This window comes from Conger conger, chromosome 13 (assembly GCF_963514075.1).
Source record: "Conger conger chromosome 13, fConCon1.1, whole genome shotgun sequence".
NCBI lineage: Eukaryota > Metazoa > Chordata > Actinopteri > Anguilliformes > Congridae > Conger > Conger conger.
This window is the reverse complement of record NC_083772.1, coordinates 32,956,469-32,971,238: the sequence shown is the minus strand read 5'-3', so window position 1 is coordinate 32,971,238 and position 14,770 is coordinate 32,956,469. Positions and strand designations below refer to the sequence as shown.

General features: G+C 41.6%; 1 protein-coding gene across 4 annotated transcripts in view; it reads left to right on the top strand.

Annotated features, from left to right (window-relative positions):
* Positions 1 to 14,770, top strand: part of LOC133107734 (NF-kappa-B inhibitor zeta-like) — a 38,609-nt gene that overhangs the window by 3,736 nt on the left and 20,103 nt on the right. For all 4 annotated transcript variants that reach the window (XR_009704619.1, XM_061216868.1, XM_061216869.1 and 1 more), the window contains exons 2-4: positions 7,720 to 7,844; positions 13,755 to 13,797; positions 13,938 to 14,203. Coding sequence is in view for 3 of the 4 variants with exons in the window: in XM_061216868.1 (XP_061072852.1) it covers positions 7,720 to 7,844; positions 13,755 to 13,797; positions 13,938 to 14,203 (434 nt within the window). In the remaining variant the exon portion in view is untranslated. The remainder of the gene's footprint in view (positions 1 to 7,719; positions 7,845 to 13,754; positions 13,798 to 13,937; positions 14,204 to 14,770) is intronic.

Below are 14,770 nucleotides of genomic sequence, written 5' to 3'. Positions count from 1 at the left end.
TGTAGATTACTGATGAGTTTCTGTCCATGATTCATTGCTGCATTTAGCTGAAAATGAAAGAAATATATTTTTAAAGTATGAAACTGACTTATTTTTTATGAAACTGTAGCTTATCTTGTTCAAAAAACCTTGACTGTGGTATGAAATTAAGCTATTGAAGATTTAATACCTACTGTCTCAGGTTTTCATAGACTACAATATCAGTGATATTAGTGATATTAGCATTCACTCAGTGAGCACTTTATTAGGTATTTATTAGACTTCTACTGCTGTAGCCTATCCACTTAAGAGTTATGATGCGTTGTGTGTTCAGAGATGCATACCACTGTTGTAATGTGTGGTTATTTGCGTTACTGTCACCTTCCTGTCATCTTTGACCAGTCTGGCCATTCTCCTGTGACATCCCGTGATTTTTTGTTTTTTTGCAGCATTCTTTGCAAACTCTAGAGATTAGTGTGCGTGAAAATCCCAGGCGATCAGTAGTTTCTGAGATACTCAAACCACCCTGTTTGCTACCTACAATAATTCCACAGTCAAAGTCACTTAGATCACATGTTTTCCCCATTCTGATGGTTGATCTGAACATTAACTGAAGCTCCTGACCTGTATCTACATGATTGTATGCATTGCACTGCTGCCACACAATTGGCTGATTAGGTAATCCCATGAATAAGTAGGTGTAATAAAGTAAAAATGTTCCTAATGAAGTGCTCGGTGAGTGTATAGTACAGCAAACCATGAGCAGAATAAAAATTATAGCATACCAAAATGATTGACCCTTCTTGTTTAAGATGCAGAAATGTGACCATTAAACAAACCAAATTTAGCTTATGATGGAAAAAAGACTAAAAAGTAATTTAATAAAGAAACAAACATAAACATAACTAAATAAATACCCTTTGCACAAACACCAGTGTTGTTGTACCTGTGTCTTTCTTTCCTAGAAATCTGGATATGACAGTTACACAAAGTATGAACCTGCTCCTGGCCAGCAAACATGCCACATAAGAAATGATAAAGTAAAGTGAGAAAATTCCCCCTGTTCTGAGCTATTTATGGTTTCACCTGGAGGTAACTGGGACAGTCTCTGACATCTGAAAGTACACACCTTAGAGACAGTCATTATAGCTGTCAGACAGAAGTGGTGAGAGTTTTTCTCCATGGTAGGGTAAAGGGATTGGATTCATTTTTCAGATCAAAGTGTTTTTCACCCACCAGACAAAGATATTGAGCAGTCAGGACCTGGCAGTTGAGTTTGATGGCATAATTGAGAGAAAAAGCAGAGGGGAAGCGCGAGATTTCAAAATGTTTCACAACCATGAGGATAACATTTTTGCGAAGCATACCAATGCAATTGGCTACTGGGAAGGAAAGAGCTTCTTTTTTTTGTAGACGTTAAAGTTTTACACAGTGGAGGGGGAGAGTACAATACTGGACATAGTAAGGAGGAAGATAGTTTTTTTTGTTTTGGAGGCTCAGCAATCTTGATATGCAAAACTGCAACGGCATTACAGCTGCAGTACCCACCTCTGTTTTTTATTTATTTATCTTTCACCTTCCTCTTTTTTAGAGTTGTGACTACAGCATGTGTGGATGTGGATGTGTGTGTGTGTGTGTCTGTGTGTGTGGATGTGTGGGTGTGTGTGTGTGTGTGTGTGTGTGTGTGTGTGTGTTCGTTGGAGGGTGCAAGCATGTGTATTTATGTATGAAGGTGTGGGTAAGTGTTTTAGAGATGTGACTTTTTCCTTCAACTTCCTCTTTTTGATAGATGTGACTACTCATGGATGTGTGTGTGTGTGTGTGTGTGTATTTGGGAGGGTGAATTTTTTTATACATGTGACTTGTATGTGTGTGTGTGTGTGTGTGTGTGTGTGTGTGTGTGGATGTGTGAGTGTGTGCATGTGTGTGGATGTCTGTGTGTGTGTGTTTGTGTGTGTGTGTCTGTGTGTGTGTGTCTGTGTGTGTGTGTGTGTGTGTGTGTGCATGAATAATTCATAGGTGAATGGATAATGGTGGAAAAACAGACGGTCCATGTGACAGACGACATTCAGAGTACATGTAATGTTGCTGTAACAGGAAGAATAGCTGCAGCATTATATTCTTTGGACCATGTCAGTGTGACATTCGGCATATACATTATGAGTACAGTATAGTTATGGTAAACAGTACAGTTTCCCATACAGTAGGTTGTGGCTCAACCTATGGTTTAACCAAAATATCCCTCTTTCATCAGATTTAAATACAAAGTTTGTTCAATATTCATTATGCTTTAAATGGGGCGGCACAGATGGTGCAATGGGTAGCACTGCTGCCTCATTACATTACATTACATTATTGGCATTTGGCAGACGCTCTTATCCAGAGCGACGTACAACAAAGTGCATACCCATAACTCACAGCAAGGAGGTCCTGGGTTTGAATCCCCGTCGGCCGGGGCCTCTCTGTGTGGAGTTTGCATGTTCTCCCCGTGTTTGTGTGCGTTTCCTCCGGGTACTCCGGTTTCCTCCCACAGTCCAAAGACATGCAGGTTAGGTTGATTGGAGAGTCTAAATTGCCCATTTCGCCCAATGTATGCTGGGATAGCCTCCAGCCCCCCTGCCACCCTGTTCAGGATAAGCGGGTTAGGATAATGAATGAATTATGCTTTCAATGTCTTGTCAAAATATGAAATAAGCTATCCCAACAATATACAGCATATTTAAGCCAAACATAAATATTTCAGCAGTTTTTTTAATATTGTGGTTTGAAATATTTAGCAAATATTTAATGCCCTGACTAAATCTCTAATTTGTGTGAAATGTGTGAAATATTTATATAAATATCTGATTTACTATACATTTGCTAAATGTAGAGAGAGACACAAAGGATCAATACTAAAAAAACGTTTTTGTCAAAAAGTGGATGCTCCAAAAGAAAGAGCGGGCGGGTACAGCCATGCCTTGCATTTCTGCGAAAAGTTTCCAAAATGGCATTAGACTGTTATACAAGTATGTGTGTGAAGGTAGCCAACGCACCCAGACTCTAGGGCAGTATTTAACACAGGAGTCGTCTTCTGGCAGTTGGACAGTTTCTGTTCCAATCTCTGGCCCTCTGGGCACGAAGTGTTTAAGTGTCCTCGAGCAAGAGCCCGAACCCTTAATCGCTCCTGATGAGCAGGTTGGCGACATAGAGTACTTGGCTGCCTTTAACAGTTTGTGTGTGAGTGTGTGAGTGTGTGTATGTGTGTATGTGTGTGTGTGTATGTGAGTGTGTGTGTGTGTGTGTGTGTGTGTGAGTGTGTGTGTATGTGTGTGTATGTGTGTATGTGTGTGTGTGTGTGTATGTGAGTGTGTGCGTGTGTGTGTGTGTGAGTGTGTGTGTGTATGTGTGTGTGTGTGTTTGTATGTGAGTGTGTGTGTGTGTGTGTATGTGTGTGTGTGTGAATGTGAGTGTGTATGTGAGTGTGTGTGTGTGAGTGTGTGTGTGTGTGTGTGAGTGTGTGTGTGTATTTGAGTGTGTGTGTGTGAGTGTGTGTGTGTGTGTGAGTGTGTGTGTGTATGTGAGTGTGTGTGTGTGTGTGTGTGTGAGTGTGTGTGTGTGTGAGTGTGTGTGTGTATGTGAGTGTGTGTGTGTGTGTGAGTGTGTGTGTATGTGAGTGTGTGTGTGTATGTGAGTGTGTATGTGTATGTGAGTGTGTGTGTGTATGTGAGTGTGTGTGTGTATGTGAGTGTGTGTGTATGTGTGTGTATGTGAGTGTGTGTGTGTATGTGAATGTGTGAATGAGAGGCACTAATTGTAAAGCATTTTGTGTAGCCCTAGTGGCTGGAAAAAGCACTACATAAATGCGACCCATGTACTGCAGGCTTTAGTAGTAAAACTTTCTTTTATTTTAATCAAACAAAATCAAATTGGTCCCCTGTTATAAAACAGGAAAACATTCCCAGTCGAGGCGGAAAAGCAACACAAACAACTCTGAATAAAACATAAAACACTAGATTCAGAGTTGTATGTATTTTCATCACTGCTGTTTTTGAAAATAGTCTCTAAAATGTGAAATTTGCAGTTTTCTTGTTTCTTGTCATCACATGCACAAATATAGCTAATCATTCACCACAAGCTGTCCCCTTTCAGTGGTGCTTTGCAGGTAATCCAGAAGATGGTGTCTTGGTGGGAATAGGGTAGTGACATATGTACTATATTTTGGAGCTTGGAGGTGAGATTGTATACAGTACAGTGATGAACATATATGCTCTGTACATATTTACATTTTCATATACTCTGCTATGCTCACCTCTGACATAAAGAATGGAAATATGAATTCACAACAAATCTAACACTCCCTCTTCTGGACTTGGCTCTCCCTTTAGTGTTTGTATTGCTTAATATTGGCAGCAACTGGACGTCTGGCAGCTGCTGTGTCTCAGAAATCCATTTGTGTGCTGATGGGAAGTTGGGGCAGTTTGTCCAAACTGAAGTCCAACTCAGCTCTCCGTTTTCTCTCCAAGTGAGACACCGACACAGATAACCTTGTGTGTAGCTGAATGAAATGCTAGCGGTAGCATCCTCCGTGATAGAAAGCCATTGCTGATCAGCCAGAAACAGGCCCACAGGCCAGGCACTTGAACTAAAAGCCAGCTACACTGAAGACCCCTAGGGCCTTATTTAACTGTATTATTCATCCCCAGTAACAGATGAGCAGCCAATCAGGATCCTCTCTTTCTGCCGGATAAACCCAGCACCCTGTTTGCTTGGTGAAGAACATTTTGGGACCAAGTCGCAATTGTTAGTACATATACAAATAAATAAATTGGTACGGTGCCCCCATCAATCGCTGTGTGTTTTTTTCACTCCCTTATCTTTATTTTGTGGTTTTCTTGGGGAGTTGTCCAGTAAAGGCATCTGTTATCCAACTGTATTTTCTGACTCATATTCCTTCTTTGATGAATCATGTTCTCTCTCTCTGAAAATGAGTTTTTGGCTGATTGTACTTTGTACATATTTGTTCTGGTGACTAATCAGGCAAGGAAAGTAGGGAGTGGTTTTTGATAGTCTTGAGGAGACATTTCTAAGGAGGTATGTCATCAGGTGTGATTGGATTCAATTATTAACTTTCCTGAGAGGATCATCCTTGTCGAGTCTCGAACATTGTTATGGCCTGAAGTACCGTAACAATTTCCTGAATAATATTTCTGATTGATTATATGTATAAATAAAATGATTAAATAAAACATGTGCACAGCTATCTAGCAAGAGTGCAAAGTTATTTCTGTAATCCACACTCACCCATGGTGAGGCCAGTCAAGTATTAACTTAAATTTCCAGAAAAGAAGATTGATGGCAAGAAACTTTCAAATTATCTTTCTTCAAAACTATATGCATCGTTTCTAGCCATCATACTTTTTATTATTATATATTTGTATTGTATTCTAGCTATAATCATTAAGTCACAGAATGGCATACTATTGTTTGATTATACTGTTAGTAACAGCTAACATTTAATTTCTGTGTGAAATCCCCTTTTCTTTCTTCTTTTTTTTCCTTTTTCTGTTTTTGTTAGGGGTGACATAACTCATGGGACATAGTGTGTGACTGCGTGTAGACATAGCGGGAGCAGGAATTAGCTCAAGGGGGAAAGTTCATCTGCAGCTGTCCTGGGAAACTGGCATTAGAATGAGCACAAGGGGTCAAAAAGCAAAGGCAATGCATTTCCTCAAAGAAACATGCTGTTTGTTTGCAAACATTAACTGAATGGTTTTAATGTTTTACATGTTCTGCTTGTGTGTTTCCTTCTTAATACAATTTACTTTACTAAATGAATGCCATAATAAAGCACCTTGAAATTGAGCTTTAAAGAGAGAGAGAGAGAGAGAGAGAGAGAGAGAGAGAGAGAGAGTGTAAGGGAGTGTTGTGTTTTTGTGTGCCATGTTGTGATGTGTAAAGATGTGGGAGTGGGCTGTTTTTCCGGAATTGTTCTTTCTTAAAACCAAGGCATATGCAGTCGAAATAATAAAAAAGGTAAATAAAACAAAACGAAAACATAAAGAAAACATGAATTCTCATGAAAAATTAGGAACCTTATCTTGACCTGGATTCAATAAAACTCTCATCCACAACTTTGACTTACAGTATAGATAAAAACATTCTTCTCATAGTTAGGATAGCAATAAACTTTCCAAAACTATATTCAACAAATGTGAAAAGCCTCTCACCCCGAAAAAGTAATACATATGTGTCACATAAGTATGCATTTGATTTATGGGTCAGGATTAAAATGACTGGAACATAGCATTAGCATGAATGTGCAGAGAATTGTAAAAAAAAAAGTGATCGAAGCCTTGTGGATTGCTAGCTCTTGTTCTAAAGTCTTCAGTTTGCTGATCATTAATCCAAGGAGGCACAAGGATGTAACCGTCAGCAATTTGATCTAAAGCCAGGACATTAGTTATTACAGATTAATGACCATGAAAACCACACCCCTGGATACCAAAAACAAGTCAACGGTCCTTCAAAAGGGGAAGCATTGGAGAATCAACAGTCCCATAGTCCAGTATATTGCTCCTTTGTTTTTAAAAGCAAAATAGATATTCTTCATTGTCAACTCTCTGTATTTTGTTTTAAAAAGGAAGACAATGCCTCTAAATTGTTTGCAATTTGTATTCCCTTGGAGTCAGTATAAATAGTATGCAGAAATGTGTATTTATTTTAAATATATATATATGTGTGTGTGTGTGTGTGTGTGTGTGTGTGTGTGTGTGTGTGTGTGTGTGTGAAGTTACCTCTTCTTTTGCGTGGCCATCTGCTGCCAATGCAGTCATTTAGGGCCACGACAATCCGTGGGCCTCACAGTTTGCTTCCTCTCTTTTTTAATGTGATTAGTGATTTACGGTGGAGCAGTTTAGGGCACAACAACATTCTGTTCCTGCTGTAGCTTGCATGTAGGCACCCGGTTTATAATCTCACAGCTGCGTAAGTTTTTCTCAAATTTACCACTTAATTTAAGACTAGGTATCCAGATGAAAGGAAAACATGACCACTCCTTTTAGCATTATGCGGTTTCCTGCAAGGACACTTTTATTTGACAGGTGGAGACTGAATAAAGAGTTTTAATGGCATGACAACATTTGCCCCAGTCTATATCTCCATAGCCCTGAGACAGCCTGTTCAGATTTCAGTCTGTGTAACCCATTGTGTGGAAGGACCTCACTAGCCTGTGGCTGCATCATTCGCCCTTCAGATGCTGTAAACCTTGTGTACAAACCTGTGAGGGGCTCAAAGAAACACAGATGCACAGGGGTCAGAAAGTCACCCACAAACATGGCCAGCTGATTCCTCTAATTAGTTCTACCTCCTGGTCGAAGAATTGCGCTAATTAGGTGCTTGGAACAAAATAAGTGCTAGTGGGGAGGACTTTTACTTTTTGAACCCGGATTTTCCACCTCCAGTTTTTGCTCAATCATTTCCTCTGTAGAACATCTTTGTGACAGAGTCTCCATAAAAAGTGCTGTCAAATAAAATTGAATTGAATTGAATTGAATTGAGGCAAGTGCCTTTGCGTGCGTAGCGGCTCAGATCAGCTGTCTGATAAGACAGACACACCCTCCTGCATATAAGGAGCCAATGCCCCCTTGTGGTATGTCACAAAAGGTCACAGGTGATCTCTGGGTCAGTAATGAGTTAATGTTCCTCAGTAGCTCTTTGTGTAGTGTCATACAGTAACACTGTGTGTGTCTTGCCATGCAGTGCCGTCCCCGGAGCAGGCCTGTCCCAGGCCGTACCAGGGCGTACGAGTCAAGGACCCGGTCAAAGAGCTGCTGCAGAGGAAGAGAAGAGCCGACCTCAGTAACTCTAGGATTACACCCACGGCGGTGAGGAGAACACACACAGGCATGCGCACGTACACGTTCACACACACACACAAGCATTTTATTTCATAATTTTCTTTCCATCCTCTCCTGGCTCTATTCAGTTTACTTTTTCAGTGCTGAAAGATATTGTGACGACAGAACTGACCAAGTGTGAAGACTCTGTAATCAAATTTCTGTTTTGATTACTGTGTATGTTCCATGTTTTGAGGCTTTTTGCTTCATAAATTGTATAATTTGCGTGATATCTTCCTGGAAAACGTTTGATACTGTGAATCGCACACTCACGTCAATACTGCAACATGTCAGCTGCTTCTATCACTTTGATTACATCATACCTCCAAATCCAATCCCAGTGTGTAAGAATAGCCTCAACTCAGAATCAGTCTCTTTCCTCCATTCTCTTTGAGTCCCCCAAGGCTCTATACTAGAACCCTTGCTTTTCCTTTAATATTTTATTGCTCTCCCAGATCCTTGCCCAAACTCACACTACCTTCTGTATGATGACATGACATATACACCTTTGATAAGACTCCGCTACAGATCAGTTCAAAACTCAAGAGTGACATGAACACCCTCCTCCCCTGGCTTAAACACGACTATCTCACTTTAAATGTTGAGAAAAGTCAATGCATGTTTTTCAGTTCTGTTCAACGTTTATTATTTGTAGTTTTTGTCTATTAGCAAAATTCAGGTGGGGCAAAAAACTGTCTGAGCCAACATGAAAACTATAAATATACTATGTAGTTCAGGCACGTTAAGACCCCATATTTTTCTAGGTTTAGGGCTCTACATTTTTTTATCAAGTTTACTTTTTGCGTGGATAAGCAGGTGACTTTTTGAGATTCTTGTGCAAATCTTTTCTTTAATTAAAATAAGATATTTTCTACAGTCTTCTCTTATGGACTTTTCACAGTGTCTTTTCAAATCACTTTTCAACCAATTCTGTTATTGTTGGCTTATTTTATAACACAGATCTCAGAACACAGAAAATAATTGTGCGTATCCTGTTTTTTGTCATATCAGACATAATCAGGAATATGGGGTGGTTTGCTTTCTGCCAGCAAGTACATTGATCTTGGAGAAAACCATGCCCGTGATCCCACAATCAACAAGACCTGAACAATATGCCAATCTGATCCCACCTTTAAGATTTTATAATTCAGAGGTAGAATGGAGATGTATCTCTATTCACTGCACAATGGTTTATTGACATGACATAAACGACTGTCAGCAGGCCAGGCATACACAATGACTGTCATCAGGACACGGACATATCCTGATATTTTCTTTTTCAGTGTAAGGGGCAGAACTGCAGCCCTTAAAACTTTGAAGAAAGGGGGATTTTGACCTTATATAATCCAGGGGTTTTTCCATGACAGTTTAAACCATCACCTTGGATCGCTGCAGGGCCAGGCAAAGAGCCTATGCAAATCAGCCCAGTGCCTGCTGCCAAGGAGCTGCTGCTGCCAGCATCACGCCTCACAATTTCGCAGAAATACCCACGCTCTGCATCCACACACGCATACTCCGCGCATGCGGAAAGCACCACCAGCCGGTTACCTGCTCAGCAAAGGACCTGAGAGTCTTGAGCAGGCAAAACATTCCAGAAAGCCAAAGCCAACCATACATTACAGCTCAATCCCTAGGACAGGTTTACTCACCATGCAGTTCAGTTGCCAATTTCCTAAGGACATTGCACACCTTATTGTACTTAGTGTACAGTAGGTTCGCTGAACCCAAGCACCCAAAACATACCTTTCTCAAATGTCCCAATGCCCGCCCCCCGCCGCTAGTAGTAAATTATGTAAAAACATCAGCGGAAACCCCAGGTTTAACATGCACGAAGGGGGATTAACGCTGGAGTTGAGTCTCCCCTCCCCCTGTTTAACCAAAGAAAATTTGTCACGCCGATTCAGGCTGATCCCGACAGCCACTGTACTTCAGGGCCCGGTCAGATCAATCACGCTCGACCGCTCCGGTTTGACACAGTGCAGCACGTGGACAGTGTGAACCCCAGGGCCTAAATGCCTCAGCCGTCACCCCCGGTATCTCCACATCAGCGCGGGCTCCCACCGTCCACTTGATCTCGGCGCTCATTCGCGGCTCCGCTGCGCGGCCCCCGGGTCGCACCCCTGATAACAGACGGAATACAACATGCCCGAAGGACGGAGCAAGAATGCGAAGATCCAAACAATGAGCTATCTGGGGAAAAACATACCTGTGACATGTACAAGTGGTGATCGCTGTTGAGATGAGCCAGTGCCTTGCCGTGGCTTACGCACACCTGGAGTGTTTCAATCATGCCTTTCCACTGTTTGTGTAAATACAGTATATTTACATGTAAATATGTCTCAAATATGTTGGCAGGTGCCAAAAAACGAATCTAAGTGAATCCTGCGTGAACATATGTGGATAAATGACATCGCTTTTGACAGTTTCCATTGATTTAGATGGCACCGCTAATCTGTAGACAGCACTGATACATGGCTGCATACCTGTTCTCAGTCATAAGCCTCTTTCTCACATGCATCTTAACCTGTAAATGTTCTGGCAATTTTCCTGTGTCGCGTCATGTGTGAACAGGAGCAAGAGCTGATTTTCTGTGTAAGACATTCCTCCAATTTGCCGGGTCAGGACCTAGTAAGATTTACGGAAAAGGTTACGATGTTCTTACATAAGATGCTTTTCTGTGGAGTGAGCCAATCACAAGAGCCTTATGTCCTGCAGCTTGATCACAGCTTACATTTGTTTGTGTATTTGTTTCTTTCCAAACCGATCATGAGTAATGAACACTGTCACTTTCAAACTGCTTCTATGTTAGCCCGGTTCAGGGGCTGTGCAAAGTGTTTCTTTCTGTGCTGATCATCCTATCTTCTTCTAATATATCCCAGGCATCTACGAATCGAGTATGAAAACATAATCTGGTCAGAAAATGTGTTTTCGGACATTATACATTATATGGACATCCTGCCTTGCCTAATCCACGGTATATGAAATGGTCATGTTGTGTATAATACGACTAATAATAATTAAACTCTGCAATGTTGTGGGTTCCATGTGAGAAATTGGCTGTAGACATACATACACACATATATTTGTGATTCACACTTGCACGAACGCAGAATACGGAAGTTACCCACGTAACACACATCCAGTCCCGTCTTGGTCATTTTTATATAACTTCACTGGGGGGGTCAACTCATTATTTTAACATGATTTAAAGTATTTGCCAAGAGGGGACCTAAATGGAAAAAGGTCCTCTCTTGGTTTCTATGTCCCCCCTTGGTGGACATGTAATGGCACCATGGTCCCCTGCTAGATAGGTAGACACACACAATTGGGGCAGCATACATATTAAGCAGATTAAGGGCTTAGTACCTGGGTAGAACTATGCTGGAGTAGCCTTTCATGAAGTACTGGAATTCCTCAAAGTGTGTTATCACATTGACAGAGGGGTGTTAACGCAGCCTTGCCTCACACTAATGTGGTGACAAGAAGCGACCGAATGTTCTGACCACTGAAATCGGCCTCTGTGTTCCGAAATCTTAACATCCACCCCTCGCAGTTGCAGTTAACAGTACATTCTAATTCCCCAACCAAAACTGAGGCAATCAAATGCGTGCGACAAAACGTTTTTGTGTCTCTTTGCTCAATGAATATTGATAATGTTACATCTTAACCCTAATCCTAACCCTAATCATAACCTCTGTTGCAACAATTGTTTTTGCCATTTGCCCACAGATTATGTGTATGTGTATGTAATATATATAAAATACCTTTATTTTATATATATATTATTTCTCCTTGCTATTGCAGAATGTCATTGTGGGGTGGTGCTTATCCAGGATTCGGTGTATATGAACCGTTTTCCAGGGCATGAAAATTCAGAGCGAGATCATGTTGGTTAACGTGGGGGCAGGGTCAGAAGGTGTACTTACTTTACACTCCATAATTCATATTTGATTCCCATTGGCTGTAAGACTTGAATCAAAGCCCATTTGTTGCATAAGTTTGTGAACTCTGAGAGTACTTAATTTATCAGTATTGTTCGTGCTAAATGCACATTATTTTTTTCTCTCTTTTACTTTAGAGGTGCATTATTTATTTTACATATTTTTTAATATTTTGAGCCAAGACATTCCTAGTTTCAAACTTTCATATGTATTATTTATTATGAACATCATAGCATAGTAATGATGAATTTTGTTTTCTGTGCATAGTGAGGTAAAGGTTTAAGGTACACATATATACTAAAAGTAATACATAAAATAATAATGAAAAAATAAAATCATGACAGCTAGACATACCTACGCACATAAACAAGGGAATATAAAATAAAATCATGTTTTACGCTACTCACTGATAAAAACAGCTTGAGGGCTCTTGGCAAGAATGACAATTGGTGTCTTTTAGTCTGGCTCAGGGGGTGTAAAAAGTGCTTCTCTTCAAGGAGAATGTAGTGGTTTTCTTGGTTTGTTCACGAAGCAAGCAAGGGCCTGGGCTTGTTAGACAAACCGCTTTGGAATGCCTTTTTGCAGCTTCCTGTCTCCGGTTTTCCAAGCTGGGTAGTGTGGCAGACGGCTGTCCTATCTGCTGGCTGCCATTTCTCTGTAGGAATTCTGAAGATGTTCTATTGGGGAGAGAACCCTCAGTCCATGACTTTAATAAGGTGCTTTAAGGGTACTGCCCATGCACCAGAGGCATACTCCAGGACTGGCTGAATAAGCTGGTAGAGGTACAGTACTGTGGAAAAAGTACGTAGGCACATGTAAACAAGTAAGCAGACTGTTCATTGAGTAGGACATTAGGAGGGATTGGTTTGTTTGGTGGCTTCCTAAAGCTAACGTGCCACTCTTTTACTGCATTAACTGAGAGGCAAAAGATCTGCCTCAATGTTTAACCACATTGGCAGTGGCTTGCATTTCACCTGGGAGAGAACCCATCCACTGCTCAGAAAGGGTCAGATCATCGGCATACTTAATGGATTCGACACCTGAAGGCAAATTGTGGTCCATTGTGTTCATGCAGAGGATGAACAGCAGCGGAGATAAAGCCCTGCCTTGTGGATCTCTGCCAGTATAGACTGGGGATTTGAGTCCTAATTGCTCCACTTCACAGTCTATTGTCTGCCCTACAGGTAGCTGAGTATGGCCAGCCAAATGTGTTTGGATATGCAAAGTAAGGCTAGGGTCACTGAGCTGGCCATGATCTATTGTTGTAGGTCTATGAAGTTACCATGTACGTCTGAATATGGGGCTATATCACTCACATTATACCACCTGTGTGCAGCAAGTAGTAAAGCACAAACAGTAGATCTCTTCTTCATAAGTTCAACCTGTGGGTGATACATGCAGGTTCTGTTCCCAGTAGAAGAATGCTTGTCAGAATATACTTTTCCTATACAGCTCAACAAGGAAATTCGAGACTTTTCTTTGTCACATTTTCCAGGTAAGAGTTTAACAAGTAGCAGCACCCAGGCAGTGATGCCCTCATGCTTTCTTAGCATTCATAGTTTGAGACGGCTGGTAAACCCCATTGGCTGAAGGCATCAATGGGGCAATTTATAAGTTAAGCTTGGACAAACTCCAAGCGTGGGGTGGCGGGCCTTTCCAAACACATGTAAAGTGTCTGCAGTCCTGTTTTTCTTTGTCTGGCCTCCAGCGGCTCCTGGGCACTCTGCCACAGCCATTTGTTTCTCGGTTTACCTCGGTTTATCAGCTGCCACTATCGGAAGTTCAGAAAATCATCTTCATAGTGTTTCTACAGAGGGGTGTGTAAAACAAAATATAGGATACAGATTTTTGTTTGTGCAAATTAGTGCATTAGTTAGTTATTTCTCAATTGAAGGACCCCTACAGTAGCTCACATATTTTCCAGGTTTCTCTTTTAACAATTACTCTCAACTTGCAGGTTGTGGTCCCAAACACTGTGTTGTCTTCACATCATCAAGTCGGTGAGTTCTTTGATCTCGTCGTCCATGTTAAGAATGATTATAAGATTCATTACTACATGTAATTTACATAAATGTATATTAAGTATATTCAACACTTGATACTTCAAGTTCAGGGAATAACGGCTTTGCTGTCGCTGTAGGGGCCTCTGGCTTTGTGGGAGGTGGTGTCTCGGAGGTGCCTGCTGTGGAGAACGGGGCGTTCTGCACGGGATGGATCGCTCAGGCAGCCCCTGCACCTCTGCAGCCCATGGCTCACTGGCCGTGCCAGGAGACCCAGTCCCTGGACCCCTCTGGCCTTGCCCAGGCCCCGGACATGTACGTGCAGCCCATGTGCCCCAGCTACACCGTGGTGGGGCCGTCCTCCATGCTGGCCTACACCCACGCGCCCCTCTTTGCTAACTTTGGGGTAAGTTGCACCACTCACACCCCAATAACTTAGCTGCAGGTTTCTCTGTGACATATGACGCTGTAGCATTCTCGTGATATTGCAGTGGATTTAAGCCCTGACATTAATGATGATGCTTGGGTTGGTGTAGAACTGTGGTCCTCAACCCTGTTCCTGGAGATCTACCATCCTGTAGGTCCTCATCTCAACCCTAATTTGGCACACCTGATTGTACTAATTAGCAGCTCAATGAGATCTCTAGCTGTTGAATGTGGTGTGCTTTGTTTGAGTTGGAGTCAAAGCCTACAGGATGATAGATCTCCAGGAACAGGAGGAGTTGGTGACCACTGGAGTTGAAAGTTGCTGTTATGTTTATGTGCATGGCATACGGTCCTGTTATTGGCCAATGCACCGTATGTACACTGTACATATTATGTTGGCAAAAATGCTAATTCACTAGCCCAGTCTGCAGTTTTAAATATACAGCATCTGTGCTGCAGTCACACACATTGCTGTACACATTGATATACTTTCATAAAGCAGTTACACATTCTCATAGTCTTATTCCCAAATACAGTGAAGTCGCTG